General features: G+C 35.0%; 1 protein-coding gene across 3 annotated transcripts in view; it reads right to left on the bottom strand.

Annotated features, from left to right (window-relative positions):
- The window catches only part of MAN1A2 (mannosidase alpha class 1A member 2), a 194577-nt gene that overhangs the window by 65387 nt on the left and 103363 nt on the right, over positions 1–25827 (bottom strand). For all 3 annotated transcript variants that reach the window (XM_046645240.1, XM_046645241.1, XM_046645239.1), the window contains exons 7-8: positions 16773–16896; positions 12029–12122 (exon numbers count right to left, since the gene is read on the bottom strand). In XM_046645240.1, coding sequence (XP_046501196.1) covers positions 12029–12122; positions 16773–16896 — 218 coding nt within the window. The remainder of the gene's footprint in view (positions 1–12028; positions 12123–16772; positions 16897–25827) is intronic.

Raw genomic sequence — 25827 nt, 5'->3', positions numbered from 1 at the left:
CCAAATAAGATAACAGGAATTACCTTGGGAAAAGACCTGGCTTCTGACCAAGATGGAGTAACAAGGACTGAGTTTACCCTGCAACCTGAAACAACCAAAAACACTGAACAAAACACATGAAATGATGGTTTTCAAGACACTGAGCATCAGGCAAGAAAGAACAGTGATCTCTGAAGGATCAAAAACAAACAAGGCGAGTCCTACAATTGCCCCCAGATTATTGCCTCAGGAAAGTTTCCAGGCGGAGGCACAGGGAGGAGGAATAAAGGAACAGTCCAGAATGACCAAAGCAGCTAGGGCTCATAGGCCAGGGTACAGAGAGACGAGACATGCACAGAAAGAGAACCCTGGATATCTGCAAAGGATTCCCCTCGAGTATTCAGCAGGACTGAGCAGCACACACGTGTGAGGAAACTACCTGAGACCGGGAAAAGAACCACATGAAAGGACTGGAGGGAACACTGCCTGGTGCTCACAAAGAGCCTACTGGTAATAAGCCCTCTTCCCATCAGTCAGACTAGAAAAATTCACAATTCACGGGGCATTAAGTACTCAGGAAGATCTTGCCTCAGTAGGGAGGATAATTAGCTCTGAATTGAGCAACACACCAGATACACCTAACAAATCACAAAAGTAAGACAGGAAAAGGTAAAATAGTTTCCCCGTACCTTAAGTGTATCCCTGAAGAAAGCTCAAGAAGATTCTAGGAATACAAAAATGCCCAGCATCCATCAAGATAACACTCACAATGTCTGCCATCTACTCCAAGCCTCCGAGGCATGCAAAGAGGCAGGAACAAACAGCTCACAATGAGGAGAACAAGGAACCAGTCAAAACTGACCTAGATCTGACACGGAAGGTAGAATCACCAGATAAGAACATTAGAATTTATTATAATTGTGGTACCTATGTTAGAAAGGTAAGTAAAGACGAGGAAGCTATAGAAAGATCCAAACTGAACTTCTAAAGATGAAAACTATAATGTTAAGAGAGAAAAAATACACTGGAAGGATTAACAGTAGGTTAGATAAGGCATAAGAAAAGATAAGTGAACTTGAAGGTATTGCAATAGCAGTTACTCAAAATGAAATAACAGCAAAAAAGAATTAAAAAATAGAAAAAGAAAAAAGCATCAGTGAGCTAAGTGGCCTAATATACAGATAATTGAAGTCTCTGAAGCGGAGGCATGACAGAAAAACTATTTGAAGAGATAATGTCCAAAAACTTTCCAAATTTGATAATAAATATAAACTCACATGAAAATTAAACACAACATATCAGAATTTTTGGGAAGTCACTAAATCACTACTTAGGAGGAAATTAATAGCTCAAAACCTATTAGAAAAGAAAAAAGGTTTCATATCAATGACTTCGGCATCAACCTTAAGAAACTAGAAAAAGAAGAACAAATTAAACACAAAGGAGGTAAAAGAAAGCAAATAATAAAAGCTAGGCCAAAAATCAACGAAATAGGATCTACAAACATTAAAAAGATAAGAGAACATTATGAACAACTTTATGCCCCAAAATGAGAAAAATCAGATGAAATGGACAAATTCTCTGAAAGACAGAAATTACCAAAAGTCACTCAAGAAGAAATAAATAATCCGAAGAACCTTTTATCTGTCAAAGAAATTGAAATTGTAGTTAAAACCTTCCCAAAGAAAACTCCAGGCCCAGATGGTTATACTGGTAAATTCTACCAAACACTTAAAGAAGAAACAATCAATTGTGCACAAACTTTTACAAAAAAACTGAAGAGGAAAGAATACTTCACAACTCATTCTGAGGCCAGCATTACAATGATACCAAAACCAGAAAGAAAGTTACAGAGCAATATCTCTCATGTAACAAATCAAATACAAGAAAATATTAAAAGGATAATACACCAGGACTGTGATTTATCCTAGGAATGCAGGGCAGGTTTAATATTTAAAAATCAATCAACGTAGTTCACTACATTAACAAGCCAAAAAAGAAAACAGATGCAGAAAAAGTATTTGACAAAATTTGACACCCAATCCTGATAAAAACTCTCAGCAAACCAGGAAAAGGGAACTCTGTCGACCTCACAAAGGGTACCAACAGGAAAACCTACAGCTAACATCATACTTCACAGTGAAAGACTAAATGCTTTGTCCCTAAGATCAGAAACAAGACAAGAATGTTCACTTTCATCACTTTTCTTCAATACTGGACTGCAGATTCTAGCGAGTGCAATTAGGCCAAAAAAGAAAGGAATTAATTAAATAAAATAAATTTAAATAAATGGCAGCCATACTGGAAATAAAGAGGTAAAACTGTCTTTACTTAGAGATAACACAATCATCTGTGTAAAAAATTCAACAGAGGCTACCAAAAAACTACTACAACTAAAAAGTGAGGTTAGCAACTTGTAGATACAAGATTAATAGACTAAAATTAATTTTATTTTGATATATCAGCAAGAAAATATCAGAAACTAAAATAAAAAATACCATTTGTAATAGCATCAAAAATATGAAATATTTACAGATAAATCTGGCAAAACATGTAAAAGATCTGTACATATTTTTGAGGGAAATTATAAAGAACACCTAAATAAATGCAGAGAGAGATATAATTTGTTTATGGATTGAAAGATGTCAATAGTATTAAGAAAATGTTACAATGTCAATTCTCCCCAAGTTGACCTACAGATTTCAACACAATCAATCAAAATCCCAGCTTTTCTAAAGAAATTGAAGAGGTGACTAAAATTAATATCGAAATGCAAAAGACCTAGATAACAAGGACAATTCTGAGAAAGAATAAATTTGGAGAGCTAACACTCTTGATTTCAAGATCTGTAACAAAGCTAACAAATCAAAACAGCATACTATTGGCATAATGACAGATAAATAGATGAATAGAATCCAAAAATAAACTCCCACCTATATAGCTAACTGATTTTTGACAAAGCTCTGAAGGCAATGCAGTGGAGAAAGAACAGCCTTTTCAACAAACGGTGCTAGAATAGCTATCCATATGATGAAAATGAACTTTGATCTCTAAACAAACATCAACTCAAAGTGGATTTCAGACCTCAATCTATAAAAATTTTAGAAGAAAACACAGGAGGAAATCTTTGTGACCTTGTATGAGGCAAAGATTTCTTAAATATGACACCAAGAACAATTCACAAAAGAACAAATTGATAAAATGGACTTCATATTTGGAATCTTTTGCTCTTTAACATTGCTAAGAGAATGAAAAGACAAGTCAAAGACCAGGAGAAAAATACTTGCCAAAAACATATCTAATAAAGAACTTGTGTCTAGAATATATACCAAACTCTCAAAACTCAGATATTAAGAATATAATCCATTTTTTAAAAACAGGCAATTGGAAAGTGGTTTGATCAGACAATTCACCAAAGATAGACAGATGACAAATGGCATATGAAAAAATGTTCAACATCGTTAGTCATTTGGCAAGTGCTAATTAAAGCCACAAAGAATTACCACTACACACCTATGAACATGGCTAACACTAAAAGACTGACCATATAAAGCGTTGGTGAGTATATGGAAGAACACTACTGATGAGAACGTAAAACGGCACATCCACTGTGGAAAACAGTTTGGCAGTTTCTTAAAAAGTTAAACATACACATCTATCATATGATACAAACATTCCACTCCTAGGTATTTACTCAGGAGGAATGAGAACACATGTCCACACAAAGACTTGTACGTGAATGTTCATAGCACTTTATTTTGTAATAGCCCCAAACTGGAAATAACCCAAAGGTCCGTCGACAGGTGAATGAATAAACAAATGTGGCATTCCACAAAGTGGGATTCTACTCAGAACTATTGATATACGCAACATGGATGAATCTCAAAATAATTATGCTGAATGGAAGAAGCCAGACAAAGATAAAGCGTACATAAAAAGGATTCCACATAGAGTTCTAGAAAATGCGAACATCTACAATGATAAAAAACAGATCAGCAGTTGCTTGAGGAAGGAGTGAGAAGGAAAGTAAGTGAAGAATCGTACAGGGGTACGAGGAAGTCTTTCAGAGGTGACAGACATGTTCATTCTTTTGATTGTAGTGATTGTTTTCAGAAGTGTATACTTATTTAAAAACTTACCAAATTGTACACTTTAAACACGTACAGTTTATTGTATGTCAATTACTTTTAATAAAGCAGTTTTTAAAAAAGTAAACAAAACAAAACAAAAAGGATATGTGGAGTCCAAACCTATCAGTACATCAAAAAATTTAACTTGTTTTCAGTTTCTAAAATACTGAGACACTCACATTGGAATTAAAAAGATTTTTTTAAAACCTATATAAATAGTTTTTACTAAAGACATACTAAACTAAAATTGTCCAGGAAATTAAAAATAAAGAAATGGTCAAGAGAGAGTTGGGCATGGATAGGAGGCTTATACAGTCTTCTGGAGAGTAAAGAATAGGAAAGTGAGGGGCCAGGCATTGGTGCAGCAGTTAAGTTTGCACATTCCACTTCAGCGGCCCAGAGTTCACTGGTTCGGACCCTGGGTGCAGATCTACGCACCACTTGTCAAGCCATGCTGTGGCAGGCGTCCCACATATAAAGTAGAGGAAGATGGGCATGGATGTTAGCTCAGGGCCAGTCTTCCTCAGCAAAAAGAGGAGATTGGCAGTAGATGTTAGCTCAGGGCTAATCTTCCTCAAAAAAAAAAAAAAAAGAATAGGAAAGTGAACTGATAAAGTTGAAGAGTTGTCAGGGGTACTAGTGACCCAATTCAAATTTGAAACTATAAGTTTATAGTGACTTTAACCTGTAATATTGATAATTTTCATCAGCAATGTTCAGCTGACTCTGTACATGAACGGGAAAGGCAGATGGCTGGGTTGATACAAGTTTTGGGATTTGTAGGACAGATAACATGGAAAGATAAAGGCACTCGAATATTCCCACTTTGGTTTGGAACCTATGCAGTCTAGGCTAAATGGGAAAGGAAGCAATAAGATAATCCTCTTAGCCGAACATTCAGAATTCTTACTACCTTGTTCTTCTGTTGCATTCAACCAGTAAAACATTAGCCCGGGTGTCACTTTGTCCCACTATTATCCCCAAATGGACAATTTTCCCCATCACTGCGAACCTCAACATTGCCTGTCAGTTTTTCTATGACTCCTTGTTTAGTGTTCTTTCACACTCCCTAACACAGAAACTGGAGACCTCGTCTTCAAAAGTCCCTAGCTCTAACTTCGTCACTCCCAGCAGACAAACGTGCCTCCTAATTCACAGAAGAAATAGAGACCATTGGCGGGAGAGGGAGAAACCTCCCCAAAGTGCACCTTTCAACTTTCTGCACCCCAACCTATCAATTTATCTGTTCCCTTTGCTTGTCAAAGAGGAAGAAATGGTACTTCTCTACTCTACACACCCCATCAAGCTCTGGAGCCCAACCACTTCTGCTTCCTTCTCAGGAATCCTCCCCATCCTGGTTTATCTTCAATTTCTACCCTTCAACTGAATCGACCTCTTAGCATTTAAATGCTTATTATTAACATCTTAAGATAATCTAAAAACCTTTCTTGACTCTCCCATACTCCTTTAGTTTGATTTATATCAAGTGTTTGCTGAAAGAGTGAAGAAAGAGAAATCATGGATGATGTCTAGATTTCTGGCTTGGGCAAAGGGGTAAACAATAGTCTTCGTCACTGAAATTGGGAATACTGGCAGGGGAAATAGCTTAAGTGGAAGGAGTTTGGATTTGGGATAGGTTGAAATTTGAGGTGCTAGTTGGATATCTAAATGGACATGACAAACAGGTAATCAGGTATGTGGAAATCCAGAAAGAGGCTAAGCTGGGGGTATACATTTGGGAGTTATCAATATATCAAATGGATTTAAGCAAAGGGAGTTCACTCAGAGAGAATGTATGGAATGATTAAAGAACACAAATGGTACTTTGCAGTATGACACTTTACAAGTAAGAGTCATTAAAATAACATATAGGGCATTTTTTCATTTGTACTTTGGCCTCGTACGTATATTCTGGATATGTTGTAGATCTGGATACAGAAAGGATTAATAAATGAGCAGGAAAGAAAACAAGATAAAGAAGATAGAACTAAAGGAGATGAAATAGGGAAAAAAGCAGAGAAAGGTAAAAGTCTTTGGCATCACAGTTTAGGGGAAATTTCTTTTAGATCTGTGAATTATTGCCAGGGTTTACAGATTTAGCTATAGCTTACTTAGGTTATAGGACGTAGTCCCAGCCTTGCCTGACAGGTTCTCTCCAGCTTTTCTAGACTGTTGCTCCAGTAGAAGATTACATTCTTAATAAATGAATACACAGCAGAAGCCTGAGGTCCATGGGAACCATGGAATTTATCACCCTGTAGTCTGACTGACTGACTTGAACCACTTGAGCCATGACTGCTGAGGTGACAAATCTGATGAATCACGTCACCCCAAGGTCTTTTGGATATTCAGAAATTGATAATATATTATAAAGCCCTAGTAAATACCAATGATTCAGTATGCTCTATCTCAGCATGTCATGGAGTTAATGGCAGGTTTCCAAAAGAAGCTATTTCTTGATGTGTTCTTACAGGAATTTCTAGACTAAAACTAAAATTTTATCATGTGTTACAGTTTATCAAGCATTTTCAAATATATTACCTCATAAATATGACCCACATGATCATCCTATTAAATAACTACAGCTAGAAGAGATGAAGAAACAAAGGCACGGAGAAGGTCAACAGCTTATCTAAATTACTAAGCAGGAAAGACAGAACTAGGCTGCTGACTCCAAATAGTATATCCATTCTTGTTTTGTCCACAATTCTTAAACTTAGCAGTATAAAATTCAATGAATCAGTAATAACCAATTTTCTCACAATTTATTCACTTTAGTCATTAAATGGAATAGGCTAAGCAATATACTTAGAAAAGTAGTGAAAAAATAAAGTAAAAAAACATTGAAAATACTAATGATGTGCCTTTAAATCTAGATTGCTTACTATATTCTTTCCTTTCTGTTGCCAAGTACTTTTCCTGAAGGTAATTACCAGTAATTATTCTGTGATTGCTACATGCCTGTCAGAGACATCATCATTCCTCTAATTATAATACAGTTAGCTGGAGCCGAACTGCTGCATTTTGGTTCAATCCACTGTTTGTTTTGCACACTATTTATAGATATGACAGATGTATACCGCTCAAGGATAATAATGGAATTTGATATACTTTTCAGAAGCTGATATAAAATATACAAAAACATTAAAAGGAACAAATTGAACAACTGAGTAAGGACAGCAGCTGCTAAAAAGATATCAGGGCAGCTCCCCCAGGAATGTAAAGGTCTCATGCCAAAATAACCAGTGAGTAGCTCTTTTTATAACATTCTCAAAACAAATAACTGCTGGGAGTGAACATATTCTGAAAAAGTAACTTGAATTTATTTTGTAGCAAAAAAACAAAGAAGAATGAAAGAATTATTTCTTATTGCAAGTTTTTTATTGTGGTGAAATATACATAACATGAAAGTTCCCATTTTAACTATTTTTTAAGTGCACCATTCAGTGGCCTTAATTATATTCACAATGTTGTACAACCATCATCACTATTTCCAAAACTTTTTCATCACCCCAAATAAAAACTCTGAACCTATTAAGCAATAATCTCCATTCCCCTGTCACCCAAGCCCCTGGTAACCTCTCATTCACTTTCTGTCCCTATGAATTTGGCTACTCTTGATATGTGACACAAGAGGAATCATACAATATTTGTCCTTTTTGCGACTGGCTTTTTTCATTTTAGCATAATGTTTTCAAGGTTCACCCATGTTGTAGTACCACTTGGAACTTCATTTTTTTTTTTGAGGAAGATTAGCCTTGAGCTAACATCTGCCACCAATCCTCCTTTTTTCTTTTTTCTTTCTTTCTTTTGTTTTTGTGGTTTTTTTTTTTTTTTTTTTTTTTTGCTGAGGAAGATTGGCCCTGAGCTAATATCGGTGCCCGTCTTCCTCTACTTTATATGCGGGATGCCTGCCACAGCATGGTTTAATAAGCAGTGTATAGGTCTGTGCCTGGCATCCGAACCAGCAAACCCCAAGCTGCCAGAGCAGAGGGCATGAACCTAATCGCTACGCCACCAGGCTGGTCCCAAGAACTTCATTTCTCTTTTTGGCTCAATAATGTTCTACTGTGTGGATATACCACATTTTGTTTACCCATCTGTTGGACACTCGAGTTGTTTCTACCTTTTGGCTATTGTAAATAATGTTGCTGTGAACACTGGCATACAAATATCTGTTTGAGTTCTTGTTTTCAATTCTTTTGGGTATATACCTAGGAGCTGAATCTCTGGATCACATGAAATTCTATGTTTAACTTTTTGAGAAACCAACAAACTGTTTTTCACAATGGCTGCACCATTTTACATTCCCACAAGCCATGTACAAAGGTTTCAATTTCTCCACAACCTTGCCAACACTTATTTTATGTCTTTTTGAGTACAATCATCCTAGTAGGTGTGAAGTGGCATCTCATTGTGCTTTGGATTCGCATTTCCATAATGACTAATGATGCTGAGCATCTTTTTCATGTGTTTATTTTCCATTTACGTATCTTCTTTGGAGAAACATCTGTTCCAGTCTTTCACCCATTTTTAATTGGGTGTTTGTCTTTTTGTTGTTGAGTTGTAGAAGTTCTTTATATATTCTGGATATTAAGCCCTTATCAGATATACAATTTGAAAATATTTTATCTCATTCTGTGGGCCATCTTTTACTCTCATGATAGTGACCCTTGATGCACAAAACTTTTTTAATTTTAATGAAATCCAATTTACCTGTTTTTTTTCTATTGCTGCCTGTGCTTTTGAGGAAACCATTGCCAAATCCAAGGTCATGAAGATTTGTCCCTGTTTTCTTCTGAGAGTTTTACAGTTTGGGTTCTTAAATATACTGTCTTTGATACATTTTGAATTAATTTCTGTATACGGTATAAGGTAAGGGCCCAACTTCCCTCTTTTCATGTGGCCATCCAGTTTTCACAACATCATTTGATGAAGAGAAAGAGTTACATTGTTAAAAATTAAGATGCCATCAATGCTACACTGCTGGTCATTTCAAAGGCTGGCAATTCTCAAACAGTGATTTACTTTCTTTGAGTATTCTAGGATTTTGGTGTGGAAGATGGCATCTTCTTTAGTATTTAAAAACGTTTTTAATCTTATTTCAAAAGTAATAGATGTCTGTTATCAAATTTAGATTAATAAAAGTAAAGAAAAAGAAGAAAATAAAAATGAACATTCAGAAAAAACACATAAGACTTCGGTTTCTATTCTTGTAGTTTTTGTTTTCTCTTTCTTTTTCTAAATATCTGTCTGTATACGTTTATCTAAGTCAAATATTCTATAACATAATATATAATGGCTGCATTGTATACCACATCTGGGCAAACTATAATTTATTTAACCAAATCTCTTTCATAGGATGTTCAAAAACTGTACTGCCCAATGCAGTAGGCACTAGTCACAAGTAGTTATTTAAATTTAAATTAACTAAAAGTAAATAAAATTTAAAATGCAGTTCCACACAGTACTAGCAATATTTCCAGTGCTCAGTAATGACATGCGGCTAGTGACTACTATATTAGATAGAACAGATATGAGCGTTTTCTTCATGATAGTTCTATTGGACAAGCCTGCTTTAGAATGTTTCCAAATTATACCTATTATAAATAATTCCAAAGTTATTGTAAATAAACTTTATATATATATTTGTCCCTGTTTTCTTCTGAGAGTTTTACAGTTTTGGTTCTTAAATATTTGGTTCTTAAATATATATATATTCTGAAAATTTCTTTGGAATAAATGCCTAAAAATGAGTCTCTGGTTCAAAGAACATCCAAATTTTCACACTTTTTGACGCAATGGATATAGGGATGTGTTCATTTCCTTTATCAATTAAATAGATAAAGAAGAGTGTCTTCTGTTTAAAAGCTGCATTGATTTGACTAGGGATGTGCTGAAGCGAGAAAAGAGAGGGGCAAAGGTCTCTGGTGACCAGTCTATGGAGATGCTACAAATATAGTACAAAGACGGCAGTCTTTGTAAATTGCAGTCAAGTAGCACCATTCGTACAGAAAGAGTATGCTGTCATACTACATTGTCCCCATGTACCATTTATGTGCATTAACACCACTTAGGGTTAAATATGAGCATCTGTTTGTTGCCCATTTGTGGTTTTCTTTTTTTAATGAACTAACTTTTCTCAGTCCATTTTTCTACTGGGTTGATCATCTTTCTCTTATGATCTTATAAGAATTCTTGATATAGAGAGATATGAAAACGTTGTTTTCCAAACATGCTCAAATATACTTCCTTAGCTTGTTACTTGCCTTTCATTATGAAATGTAAGAGATTAACATTTATATAGACTAAAAACTGACATCTGTTTCTTTACAGTTTCTGCTTTACATGACATTCTTAGAAAAGGCTTTCCTGATTATATAATCAATATCTTACGGTCTCATATTTTTTACAGTTAAATAGTTATACCATATAGAACATATACTGCATATGATATAAGAAAGGAATTAAATATAATTGTTCCCCCAACGTTAGAATATTCCCAAATCTTAATATAATTCTAAGAGGACAAAGTTTATAATAAGATTTACCCAAATTACTGAGTAGACATCCAAACTAGCCACCCTTATCTGGAATAGGAAAAGTACATTTTTATATTTTAGAAATGCTACTCTAAGGGTTTTTTTTTTTTTTAGACAATATCATTTTTACCCCATCTAGGCATTAGATCTTTATATATTTTATTCAAAAGAGAAAGAAAAATGAGCTACAGGTAAAGAATTTCAGGATAGAGGAAAAGAAAAGTACATAAGAAGAGTGAGAAGCTTGAGATCTATTCCTACAGCCATGAAAGACATAACTGTATTGATCAATCTGCTTTTCTTTCATAAAATAAAGGACAATTTCCTGGAGAGGAGCCCAAAGACAATTCTATGGCAAACGTTTTCCTCCTCTTGGTAGGACACACTAGCGGATCCAACACATTTTCCACACATAAAATTAAGTGATTGTTACTTTTACCTCTTATTTACTACTTCAGTATGATTTTGTTAATCTCAAAAATAATCAGACACATTACACTAGGGGCAAAGTTGCAAGTGCTACTATTTGTTTTAGTTTTTCTACCCTTTAAGGGAGAATACCATTGAAAAAGCCTTAATTTATTAAAATTCTTTAAGTTTCACATTTCCACATAAACACTTTATTGTTTTTAAAAAATCAATTCCTTCAAAGATCAATTCTAAAGCTCTAATAAGAAAATTATCCCTTCCCCAAACAAAACGCTGTCTCCTCAGACCGAGGGAACCACTTCTGCCACAGTCTCACACGACAATTGGGACATTCTTCTACGAGCACGTTTATCACATATTCCAACTGCTTCTGAGTGTGTCTGCCTACCCTGCCAGCCTGGGAGCTCACTGAACTCAGACCAGGTCTTATATATTCTCTCCCCATCTCCAGGCTCGTCCAAGAACTTGGCGCCGAGTCTGGTAAATGCAGACGCTGATGGCTTCTTTTAAAATGAACGATCAGACCTGACAGTTGCCGAGAGCAGTTGCCCCTTTTTCCAGTCATCGAACATACTCACGTGTTCTTGATATTCCTTTGATAAATACTGATCCCAAGTAATACACTTATTTACATAAAGAGAAGATTTATAAACAAGGGCTTAAAGTACAACCCTTCATAAACGCCACAATACATTTTAGCAAAGTACTTACATAGACACGAAATAAAATATTCCTGTGAGATAGGTTATTAATATTCCCATTTTACAAGTAGAAAAACTGAAGCTACAAGAGATTAGAAACTTGCCAAAGGTAACAGCACTAGCAGATCACAGGGTTAGACAGTGACTGAGGGTTTCTAACTCTACACGCAGTGTACTTTTCGCTACATCAAACAAAAGTTTTCAGACAACCTTTTAACAAAGTATTAGTTATACTAGAAACACTTACACTGACCCCAGCGACCTGTTCTTGGGTTCAAATAATTTGGATAAAGACCATTTGGACGATCCATTTTCTGAAGCAGTTTCCGGATGTGCATGACCTAAGCGAAAGAAAATTCAAGAATGCAATTAATGAAAAATAAAATGTTATCAAGGCTTTATATTAATCTAGGCTTTGTGTTTTTTCCTCACTCAGAACCTATACGACCTTCTCAGCTTCTGTGTGTGTGTGTGTGTGTGTGGTCAGGAAAAGCTTCTATTTTTTAAATGACTCATTATTCTTATAAGATGATATATGATCATTATTTAAGAGTCAGACAACAATAAAAATACAAAAAAAAGAGCACAGAGAGAAACCAATTTAAGTCCCAAAATTTTAGCAGCCAAAAACAGACATCAGAAACATTAGTGATAAATATCATTCCAGACATATTCAATATGTACATATCTAAATAAATATAAGAACAGAAATAATTTCATAAAAATGTAATCATAATATGACATTTGTAATAAAAAAATGAAACTAATCTGAATTTAATAGATTAAAAAGCAAATGAAGTAAAACTAAACTGCTGAACTTTGAATACTGATCCTATAACAGATATCCCTAAATTCCTATAATTCCAGAACTTTCAGTTCCTAAAAGATCTCCCCAGAGTTAGGGGGAAAAAAAGTCATGAAATATATTAAGAAGCTAAAGACATTCCCAGGGACTTTATTTTGATTCATCTCTAAATTGGATGGATTTTGTAAGTGCTAATTAAAAAAAAAAAGGCACAAAGGTGTCCTATTCCTGGTATTCTTATTTGTTTGAGAAAGTTATCCTTACATCGGAAGGATAACCTAGTTCGTATAAAACACTTGGGAAAACTTCCCCCCCCCCGGACCTTACCTATACTTCACTATTTTCTGGACTTGAACACAGCACTAATCCTTTTAACACAAAGTTTCTAAACATCTTTCATTTGGCTGCATTTTGTCACCAAGTAGTTTTACAAACATGCTCAGGGACGCTCTATTACCCTGGTTTTTCATGTTTGAGACCGATTCTACGCACAACAATCTCAATCTGAATAATTCCACGCACCAGGTTTAGTCAGTTCAGAACGATGCTGTCACTAAAGATGAAAAAATCAACATTCTTTTGTCTTCTGAAAATTAGGCAGACACTGAATCCTCTCTGCCTCTCTTCAACATCTATCATTTCCCTCCTAATTTTTCTCTAGCTGTTGTTTGATTTCCATACATTTACTAACTTGTCTCAATTTTGTCTTCTAAGTCCCTTACCATATTTTGAAAACTTTCTTTGTTTTGATTCCATTTTGGCCTTCATTTTGTGGATAATTTTATTTTTTCTTACACTTTGTTACTGATTATCATATCTTACTGTCTCTGAGCACTTGTATCTCTGTATATATACTTGTTTTACACAGATGAAAGCTCCATTCTCTTCTCTCTCATGGTGACATTTGGTCAGGGTTTTCAATTGCTATTTTCCAATAAGTATTTTTTGGCCGTAAGTTATTTTTCATGTTTCTTCCCTCTTTTTTTCTGGTAATATTTTTATATAAATTCTATACTTGTTCTTTTTTCATGAGTTACTCATTGCTATTTTTTTTCTTGAACCAGTTATTCATAAGAGTTTTTTGACATAAAAGGTCAGGAGAGTCCACGGGTACATGTGCTTTGTTAGTCTATGCTTCTCCCCAGACAACTGAAACTAGCAATGCAGCACTGCTCATAACAGAGAATCTGTCGATTTATTCTCTTCCCTCTCCAAAGTTGTCAGGCACAAATATAGCTGGTCCATAAATCTTCACTGAATTCTATTTTTCTAGCTTCTCAAGAGCATCTTGTTTAGTGGGATCCAAAGGAGCATCCATCCATCACAGCATCAGCCTGTCAGCCTGTTCTCATTGTTGCTAACGAGCATTTTGCTTTTGTACCTCAAGAGGTACCACTTACTTTGAAGAACTGTGCTCTACTGCCTTTTTGGTTTTGAAACCTGCAGCCACAAACATCCTCTCTTCAGTGTCCGAAACCTCTCTCTGCTCTTGATTGCTTCAGCCAACCTTTCTTCCTATTTTGTGATATGAAACATCAAGTATCTCTTACTTTTTTCTGTTTCTCCTTGTTGCTTTTAGGTGATTCCTATGTGTGTTAGGTGTTCCACTTCAGAAATACCATGTTAGATTATCTTCATTTTATGAATTTATCTTTTTTTTTTCTTTTTTGGTGAGGAAGATTGGCCCTGAGCTAACATCTGTTGCCAATCTTCCTCTTTTTGCTTTAGGAAGATTGTCTCTCAGCTAACATCTGTGCCAATCTTCCTCTATTTTGTATGTAAGACGCCCCCACAGCCTGGCTTGATGAGCAGTGTGTAGGTCCACACCTGGGATTGAACCCATGAACCCCAGGCTGCTGAAGATGACTGCATGAACTTAACCACTCTGCCACCGGGCTGGCCCCTGAATTTATCACCTTTTTAATCACTTTACATTTTTGCTTGTTTTCACTATGATGATCTCTTGCTTTTATTCTATGTCAGTAATTCAGTTTTCAACTATGTACAGTCAGTTCTTTGTTCTTTCTCATTTATTTATTTGTTATAGAAAGATATTATTTAAGGTCTCAATTTGTTTCTTTAGCTCCACAATCTTTTTGTATCATTTTATTGTTTGGAGTTCTTATTTTGCTGAATTCAATTTCTATTAAGTATGAATTACTCATGGTGACTTTTTAAAATTTGAAACCAGGTTCTTTGTCATTCTTTTACATGCTATTTACCACCTTGCTTTTGTTTCTTGCAATAGGTTTGCATAACTTCCATGCTTTCTCTCTTCATCTTGCTCACATTTAACATGGTCAGCTATGACCTGAACTTTGATTTGACACTATATAGCTGAATTGTCCTTGAATTCCTCCCTACTGTGTGTGTGTGGGGGGGTGTCCCTCCCCTCCTGGATACAATCTGAGATCTGGAGTACCAGTGCCTTAGCTGATTTCCTGAAGCCCATGCGTCAAGGAGGATGGACGGTGAGAACCCCCTGGAGCTGTGGGCAGTTGTATACTGGACATCCTAGGCACTGGTCTCCCTTGTAAGATAATAGAGAATACCACGGATTTGTTAGCTCACTTTCTCTGCCCACTAAGGATTCAGGACAGGGTGGGAAAATGACTTAATTACCATGCCAGAAATCATCTTCTTTTTTTTGGCTGTCACATGTTTATGACATGAGGTTGCTGCCTTTCCTTCCTTCACTGCTGTTGATGAATTTATGCTGGTCTTTACTATTTTTGTTGTTATTGTTCATTTAGTCAGGAAAGGGAAAATTCTCTGATCTGGCTCCACTTTGCCATCTTTACCTGAAAATCCTTCTCAAGTGATGAAATGAAAGGAATACATAGTCTACTCACATCCCAATTTAAGACATATAACACTACAAACGCCTTTGATGCTCTGTTTAACCACTGCCCCTCATATATCACTGCCATTGTCCTAGATGCAGTCAGAGTCCTGAATTTTATGTTGGTCATTATCTTGACTTTACTAAAATCACTTCTGAATGCCTAAACAATATATTGTTCAGCTCTGTTTGTTTTGAACTTTAAAAATGTTGTATTATGTCCTCTTAATTGATGAATATAACCACAATGCATTCAGTTTCACTGCCGTATTGATTTTATTATATAAATTGTTAATGCAAACAATGTTTCTATGTATATGATATAAATATATATAACAAAGAGTGGAAATGTTAGGTTATAGGGTATATGTATTTTCAACTTGACTAAATTTCTGTCTTTTAAATATAAGCTTTCAATACTGCTGGAATTAACTGTTATAATCTACAACGCTACCCTTGCCATAACATTTCCACACATATATGAGGGTCTGTTTAAGGGCTGTTTCTTCCATTCATCAGTCTATTTGTCTCTGTACACCAACACTACACTGTCAGTGTTGATAAGTGGGTAATGCAAACCCACCCAAATGTTTTTCCTCAGGAATATCTTGAAAGTTTCTCTTCTATATAAATTCTATAAGTGTCTAGTCAAGTTCCACTACAACAAAAAAGCCCATGGGGATTTGACTGGCATTGAATTGATGCTACAGATCAATTTGGACATGACTAAATTTTTTATGATATTGTTTACCTATACATGAACATCATACTTCTCTCCATTTATTTACGTTTTGAATTTTGCTTATCTTTTGTTGATTTGTAGAAAACTTACACTTTTGTTCCCACCACAGAAGGTACATTTTTGTAAAACGATAGTTTCTTGTCTTCTGTAGCTGGTACAGAGAAATGCTACTGATTTTTAATATCTATCGACCTTTTATTCAAAAAATATATTAAGCTCTTATTTTTAATAATTTAATTGTAGACTGTCAATATTTTAGGTAGTCATGCAATCTGTGAATAATTACTGTTTTCCTTCTTCCTTTCCAATTCTCAAATGTTTTGTTCATTTTGTTTTTCTTGTCTTACCATGCTGAGAAGGAACTTCAGCACAAGGCTAAATAAAGTTGGCAAAGGAATTTTTCAAAAACTTGCTAGCGGTTACAACTTCTCAACAGTAAATATTTTAAATATGTTCTCAGTGGGACATTTCTTTAGATAATTTAAACAGAAAAAAGAAGCCCAGAGTCCTGATAAACATACTTCTAGAAAGGCAAACATCTTCTAAGCATTAATCAAGTATTTGGGTAAATCTTGCAAAGAAAAGAAGGCAAAAAAACTAACCTTTTTGTAGTAAACTGGATCCCCTGTCAAGTAGCTGAGGTGAACAAACTCCATATGTAACGTACCAAATTCAGCAAGAATGCTGCTGCCTGCAGATGCCCAGCCCCAGTTTCGCCCTACTCCACTGAACGAAAGTAAGGTAAAAGGAGACAGGATTGGGAAAAGAGCAAAACATTTTTTAAATGAATACATAACTTTCAACTACATCTCTTAGAAATTATTTCTAACACAATAGCTTGCTTACACGTAAAATTTTATTATTTTAAAGTTCTTTTGAATAGATAATACATCTACATGTTTTAAAAATCAAAATAATATAGAAAAGTATATTTCACCCCATTCTCACATATAATCTCTTTCATTATCTTCTAATGTATTGGGACAGAATTTTTGATGCATATATAAGCAATCCAAATATATATTATTTTCTTCCTTTCTTAAACAAAACATAGCAAAGTATACTTACTGCTTCATAGTTTACATTTTACTCTTAAGATAGACCTCAGTGGTCTTTCCATATCAGTTCATAAACAATTTTCTCATTTTGTTTACAGCTGCACAGAATTCTATGACATTAATAATTTTCAATTGGAATGCCCCACCCCAGAGGCCCATGAAAATGTGTGAGGGCATTTTGAGTTCTCTCAAATTGCATTTATTGTGCTGGCACCAAAGATGTAACAGGACAGGATCACACTATGAAGAACTGTCTTGCCCCTAATGCTGACAGTGCCTGTGTGAAAACTGCTGCATTATACAAACAGATATAATTTACTTAATAAATCCTTGATTGGCGAGGGGGCCGGCCCCATGGCCGAGTGGTTAAGTTTGCACGCTCCGCTTCGGCAGCCCAGGGTTGCACTGGTTCAGATGCTGGGGGGTGGACATGGCACCACTCATCAGGCCATGCTGAGGCAGTGTTCCACACAGCACAACCAGAGGGACCTACTAGAACATACCACTATGTACTAGGGGACTTTGTGTAGAAGAAGGAAAAAAAAACAACAAAGATTGGCAACAGATGTTAGCTCAGGCGCCAATCTTTAAAAATTTTAAAAAGAAAAAAATCCTCAATTGGTGGTCCTTGGCATATTTCTAATATTTTGCTATTATGAAAACTTTTACAATGAAGAATCTTGTGTACATTTCATTTGTGCAGTATATCTCTAGGATATCTTTCTCCCTTTTTTTTTTAGCCTTATAATTTTTTATTGGAAGCCAGACTATATAAATGAAAAAGCATAGTAACTTTGGATGTTATCTTCTGTCCATGAAGGTTAAGGTTCTTCTGAAACACAGGCTGAGCACAAGCAGATTACCTTGGCTTTAAGCTTTGTTAAGGGTAGTCTGTTTCAGTTTCACCTCTACTTCTAGGGAGTGGCCCTCCAGCATCTCAGCTGAAAACCTGGGGCATCTACCAAGGGCCCTCCAACTTGGCAGCTCTAAACACTGACCTCTGTCTCTCCAGTACCACACAGCTGTTAAATTTCTCCTTTGCCCTTTAGCCTCCAAATGCTGTTTTCTGCTTTCTTTGAGCTTTGCCCCATGCATGTGCAGTTATAGAATGAGCCAACAACTTGCAGGAATTTGTACATAAATTTTGGGGCTCTACCTCTGCAATTCCTTCCATTTTGAGATTCTGTCCCTCATGTCTCAGCCCTCTTGGTAGCTCCAAGTCCTGAGCATAGTCTCCTCTGCCCCAAATGACCACCACATTAGGCTTGGCCTCTATTGCCCTACACCATGATTTAGAACAGGCCCTCAGGGAAGAGCTCAATGTTTACATGGAGATGACCTTCTCTTAGGATCATAGTGCTCAAGTCCTATGTCAGTTAAGTTGCTCTCCAATGCCTTCACACCATTTTGTCTAGCTCTCATGATTGTTTTTGGTGGGAGGTTTAGTCTAATATAAGCTATTCCATGGTTGGAACTGGACGACTAGATTAATTACTCAAGTAGCAGAGTTCATGGGTTATTCTTTCTGGCCAAAGGTCCCAAATGAAAGTTTCACTCATAGTGCATTTAAACACTTTTCAAAATACTACATTCCAAACAATGTTGTTCACTTTTTATTTTACACACAGCCTCACAGGAACAATCTAAAATGTTAAATTTGATATCTACGTATATTCTAACAACTCAGAAAAATAAGAAAAACCCTAAAAACAGGATATAACACTGCTGAGGACAGAAAAGTTCCAACTATAAAAAGGTAGAGCTGTCAAAAACCAACCAGATCATAATTTCACACAAATACTATGATTTTTCAACTGATCAAAATAAAAGGTATAGATATTAAACTTTGCATATTTTTATGTAATCTATGAGTATTTTTATATATATTCAGAGAAACTGAACAAAAAATTTGCAATGAACACCAAAAGAGAAAAACAAGCAAACAAGCAAAAAACATGATTTCTCTCTTGGCTAACCACAAGCAACTGGATTTTAGAAATGTTTGATAAACTTTTGGTGATTTGTATGATAAATCAACCTAAGTGTCCCATATTGTATTAAAATTTTTTGATAATGAGTTACCTATATTCCATTTGCATTTTGCTTAAAATATTGCAATTATTAAAAACAAAGCATGCAGGGCCAGCCTCAGTGGCCTAGTGGTCAAGTTCAGTGCACTGCACTCTGCTTCAGCAGTCTGGGGTTGAGTTCCTGGGTGCAGACCTACACCACTCATCTGTCAGGGGCCATGCTGTGGTGGTGGCTCACATACAAAAAGAGGAAAATTAGCAACAGATGTTAGCTCAGGAAGAATCTTCCTCAGCAAAAAGAGGAAGATTGGCAATGGATGTTAGCTCAGGGTGAGTCTTCCTCAGCTAAAAAACAACAACAACAAAAAAGCACACAAACAGATTGATGTTGAAATTTATCCCAATAAAAGCAAGGAAACAAATAAATTAAACAATGAACACTCAAAAAATGAATAATTTTAAGTTGAAATATCTTGATTTGTACGAAGAATCTTATGATGGAGCTCCTATTTTTAATTAGATATAATTTATATTGTATACTTTACAGAATGAAATTGAAAAGACCTATGATTTTTGATTCATCTAAATTAGAAGAAATACTAAAAATAAAATAAAAATAGAAGTTTTATTTTTCAATGTAAAAATATGTAGAAGGTACTCTGAATGAAAGCAATAGAAGGCAATTTGTGAAAATATCTGGTCTGAAATATTTACACATTTTAATATGCAAAAATTTAAAATTGAGAATATCCTGCTTTCAAGCATAATTTATTCTGAGCAACTGCACAGAAAACATTTGTTCAAACAAAAGCATACCAAAAGAGTCAACTGAAGGTGTCGATAATTGCAAATTCGGATAAAAGTACCAGGATGTATGTCTTTGTTTAGAAATGGTTTTATTTTTAGAAAACAGCTTTTGAATGGAACTATTTTACAGATCATCCAATAAAATGAAGCCAATTTGACAGTCATTAAATACTTTAAAAATCAAATAATTTTAATTATTTTAGCTCCTCCATTCATTCTCGAATTGCACACTTATGAATAATACATTATATGGTTACCCACATTATATGATATCATAACCTGGCTTTTTTAGTTTAGCATAATGTAAATATTTTCTCTGTGACAGCATGTTATTTAATATAATGTACTACTAAAATTTGCTTAACCAATCATCTTACTCTTGGACATTCAATGTGTACTTAACGTTTCTCTTTTTACAAAATATGCTATGATAAACATCATTTCCTACATAAGTCTCATTTAGTTCATGCCTCTAATTATTTCCTTAGGGTAAATTGCCAGAGACAGAATTGCTGGGTCAAAAGGAGCACGTTTTAAAAGCTTTTAATAGATAATGATAAACTCTTCTTCAAGGATGCTGTATACAAGTAAAGCTACAATGTAAGAATGGTCATCCTCCCGCGTCCTTATCTAAACAGACGTTAAGTTTTTTAAAAAAAGTTAAAACCTTCACTATTTGGCAGAATATGAATGCAACAGGTTTATTTCATTTGGATTTTAACGTGAAATCTCATTCTGTTGCATTTTACTTAACTGGGAGAGGGATGTAATACGGTCACACGATCTAAAGTTCAAAAGCACAAACGGGCACAAGTCAAGGTCTCCCTCTGCACCAGTCCAGCCCCAAACCAGTCTGCATTCTCAGTTTCTCTTCTCTCTTTTCGGAAAATTTTATGCCTATAAAAGCAGAATTTGAATTGTTTATTACATGAGGATTTAACATCATTTTATATGTTGATTGGTCATTTCTATTTCTAATTCTGTATTTTTACGAACATTTTTAATAAATATTTTTTTCAAATTTAAGATTGTCTTTCAGTTATCGGTTAATGGAATGTTTTGTTGTTGCTTTTGGGTTTTTTTTTTTTTTTTAATTACACAGCCCCTCAGCCAAGCCTTGGATCTATCTGGTTTATTTTTCTTTTTAAGTAAACAACATTGAGGTACAGTGTAACACAAAAATGCATCCATTAAGGCACGCAGTTTAAAGGGCTTTGACAAATGAATACAATGGTATAAGAACCAAGCCAATTCTTCCGAAACGTGTCCCCATGCCCTTTTGCAGTCAAGTCATACTTTTCCTCCACCCAGTCTGCTTTCTCCTACTATTGATTAGTTTTGCATGTTCTAGAATTTCATATGAAAATAACCACACAGTATACATTCTGTGTTTGACTCTCTCATGCTGTCTCACTAATTCGATTCTTATTGTAAGTGGTGTTCACTGTATGAATACAACTATTTAGTTGTGCACCTGATGATAAACATTTGAGCTGTTTACACTTTGGGGCTGTTATGAATAAGGCTGTTATAAACAACCTTCATATGGACAAATGCTTTCACTTCTCTTGGGCATATAAATACCTTAGGAGTATGATTTCTGGATCATATCATAATTCTATTTTAAGTTTATAAAAAACAGCCAAACTATTTTCCAAAGTGGCTTTACCACTTTGTGACATCCCACCAATCTAAGTCTACTATCAAGCTTTTTTGATAATTTTTCCTATAGCTATAGATATTTTGATATCTATTTTTCTCCAGTTCTTTAGTCCTCATTTCCTGCTTCATTTGGATCGAGTACTTTTTAGTACAGGCATACTTCGTTTAGCTTGTACTTTCCTTATTGCACTTTGTAGATACTGCATTTTTTATAAGACCCTCTACCAGCAAAAAGATTATAACTTGTTGAAGGCTCAGGCGATGGTAAGCATTTTTTAGCAGTACAGTATTTTTTAATTAAGGTAAGTATGCTGCTTTTTTAGACATAACGCTATTGCACACTTAGACTACAGTATAGTATAAATATAACTTCTATGTGCACTGGGAAGCCAAAAAATTCATGTGACGCTTTATTACAAAATTTGCTTTGCTGCAATGGTCTGGAACTGAACCCACAATATCTCCCAACTATGTCCGTATTCCATTTCTCCACTGGCTTATTTTTGTCTGTGTGACCCCTTTAGGGATTACAATACGCTCCATTAACTTATCACAATATACCTTCAAATATCATACCACTTCACATGTAATGTAAGAACATCACAACAGCATACTTTCATATCCCCATACCATCCTTTGTGCTACTCTGCTCACACACTTTTCTTCTACACATATTACAGACCTCAGGATGCAAAGTTATTATTTTCTTTTAAGTAATACTCTAAGACCGAAACAAAAAAGTAAGCATTTTATTCTCACATAATTACCCTTTCCACTGTTCTTCATTTCTTTATGCAGGTCTGCCTTTCCATTTAGTGTCATTAAAATTTCCCTTAACACTTCTGATAATAGAGGCCTGCTGGCAATAAATCTGATACACGCTCAACACAAGGTTGACATAAGGGAAGCCATATTGTAGAAAAGAAACTGTGTTGTAACTTTGAATGACCTCTGATTACCTAACCCAGACATGCTCTGCAGCTTTTATGGCCGTTTCCAGCTGCTACAAGTTGGTAACTTTGTTCCTTTGAGTTCCCTAGGAATGTGATGACCCCCAGGCAGGGAGTCTATGCTGATAGCCATCATCAATGACAACTGAAAGATCGGGGTATAGGGCTTTGCTGCCCCCGTCTCTGATGCATATCCAGTAAAACAAAAGACTATCAGGAAAGAAGACCTGATGTCTGCCCCCACCTGGAAATCAGATGCCTCCCCCAACCTGGAGACCAGCCCCTTATATAACTGGCCTGTAGTCTTTGGTCTGTAAGATGGTTCTTTCTGACATTAGTCAGCCATCTTCCCCCTTGCTAACAAGGTGTAATAAAAAGTCCTTTCTCTCCTACCACGTTGCCTCTTGACTATGGGCATGTCTTGCGGCACGGAGATGACCCCCTACTCCCTGCTTTGGGCAGTAACGAATTCTCTAAGCTTTTACTTGTCTAAAAAAGTCTTATTTTCACCTTTAGTTTTAAAGAATATTTTTAGTGGTTTTAGAATTCTATGCTGACTTTTTTCTTTCACCACTTTCCAGATGCATTCCATTGTCTTCTGGCTTGCACGGCTTCAGACAAGAAGCAAGCAGTATTTCTATCCTTGTTCCCTGTGTATGTCTTTCATCCTCTGGATATTTTTAAGTTTTTTTTCCTTTTCCATTGATTTTCATTATGTCTCTTTATGTTTATCTTGTTAAGGTTTCATCAGGTGTCTGGGATCTGTGAGTTTGTAGTTGTTCATCAAATTAGGGAAATTTCTAGCCATTACTTCTTCAAATAGTTTTTCTGCCACTCCTCCTGCCCCCCACCCTCAACTACTACATTACATGCATGTCCATTATATGTTAAACATCTGATATTGTCCCACAGGTCACTTGGCTGTGTTCCTCCCCACCACCTCAGCCTTTTATTTTTCTTTCTATGCTTCAGCTTGGGTGGTTTCTGTTGCTAGGTCTTCAAGCCCACTGATCTTTTCTGATGCAGTGTAAAATCTCCCATAAAGTGTGTCAAGTGAATTTTTTATTTCATATATTTCTCAGCTCTAGACATTCCATTAGGTCTTTTCTTTCTAAAATCTCTCATCTTATTATGTTCACATTTTCCTTTAAATCTTTGAGCATATTTAAAATAGCTATTTTGAAGTCCTTTACTAACGTCTCTATCATCCCTGTTATTGCTGTGGATGTTTCTATTGACAGTTTTTCTCCTGATATAGATTATATTCTCTTGCTTCTTTGCACAACTAATTTTTATTAGACTCTGTACAGTATGAAAATATGTTGTTGAGTATCTGAATTTTATTTTCTTTCTCAAAAAATTTTCAATTTTCTTTTGACTGACAGTTAAACAGCCTGTGGATGGCTTGGTTCTTTCAGGGACTGTTTTCAGGCTCTGCCAGGGCAGGTCCACAGCTCCCTTACTCTATGGCTAGTTTAGCTCTTCACTAAGGTAGGATGCTTTTGTAGGGCAATCCAATATCCCAAGTGCTCAAAAAGAGGTTCTGCTTTTCAACTGGCCTATTTACTCAACTCTTTCATTATTCTTAGAGTTTTTTAATCAATCATCTTTTTTATTGAAGGAAAGCAATCATATGATCTGTAATTAATTACAATTTTGTCTCCAATCATCTTTACCTTATTCATTTTTCCTATTTGGTTACACATGTTAGAGCCTCCAGAAAAATGTTAAACACTGTCTTACTCTTGGTTTTAATGAGACATCCCTAACAATTCATTAAATCTTTTGTTGAAGAAAGACTGTACAAATTCCAGGCTTTGTATCATGTTAGGAAAGCCTCCTGACTCCTAGATTACATAAATAAAATCATTCTCCATGTATTCCCTCTACTATTTTACATTAAGAGTATCAATAAAAATTGAAAAGGTTAAGCATTTTTGAAGTGAACTTAAGAAATGTTCATAATCTATGTAAAAAAGCCTTATACCTCTACTGACTGACATAAAATAAGACAAATCAAGAAAGGACATAACTTATTATGGGGAAAGAAGATTTAATGTAAAGATATTTCCAAAATAAAGTTCTAAAGTTAATGCAAATCCAACTAAAACATAAAAGATCAAAAAAACAAACTAGACATAGTAATCCTAAATTTCACATGAAGAAAACAAACACGTGAGAACAGCTAAGAAAATGCTGAAATACAGGATACTAAAGGGACTAACACTATCAGACCATAAAGCAATTATAGTATAATAATTAAATCAATAAACTAGAGTTAGAATAAATGCATTAATGCAATATAAGATAGTCTATAAAATAGATTAACAAAACTAAGAAAGTACTTTTTATACTTTATTATATTTTATCATAAAATTACTACTTCAGTGGGCAAAGAGGAATTATTTCATAAGTAACATCAGAGCAATAATCTAAACATTTCAGAAAACTAAAGCTCAATTTTTATCTTCTTTCTTATACCATAATAAATTCCAGACGGATCAAAGATATAAAAGAAAAAATTAAACCATTATTGTACAGAAAAAGATGGAAATTTTTGAAGAAAAAAATTCTCATAAATAATAGCAAAAAACATTTGCAATATATATGACAAAGTACTAATTTAGTTAATATACAAACAGATCTTAAGAACTGATGTCTAAAATATCCAATAGAAAACAGGAAAGGATATAAAAAGGATGTGCACTGAATAAAACATATTCAAAAATCAATGAAATAAAAATTAAAATATGATTTCATTTTTTATCTATTGATAAAAATAAACAGTATCTGCAAATTTTGGATAAGGGCATTCTCACACACTTATTATGGAAATGTCAACTGGTATATCCTCATTGTGTCTATCAATATAAATAGTTCACATAACTCTTTGATCCAGCATTTCTACCAAAGATAGGCCAACACGTTTACATGTACACACACATATGCACACACATGATTCCCAACATATGCAGACTAACTCTAGCATTTTTTAATAGCAAAAAACTGGAAAGAACCTAACAGTTCATTAATAGGAAACTCACTTTAAATAAATTTTAGTGTTTTTGTAAGCATAATATTATGAAGTTCTTAAAAAGAATGAAGTAAATACATATAAAGTGCTGATATGGAATAAGTCTCAAGACCTAT

Source organism: Equus quagga, chromosome 18, assembly GCF_021613505.1.
Source record: "Equus quagga isolate Etosha38 chromosome 18, UCLA_HA_Equagga_1.0, whole genome shotgun sequence".
In the NCBI taxonomy this organism is placed as follows: Eukaryota; Metazoa; Chordata; class Mammalia; order Perissodactyla; family Equidae; genus Equus; species Equus quagga.
Note: the sequence above shows the minus strand (reverse complement) of the source record. Positions and strands in the feature narration are given on the sequence as shown.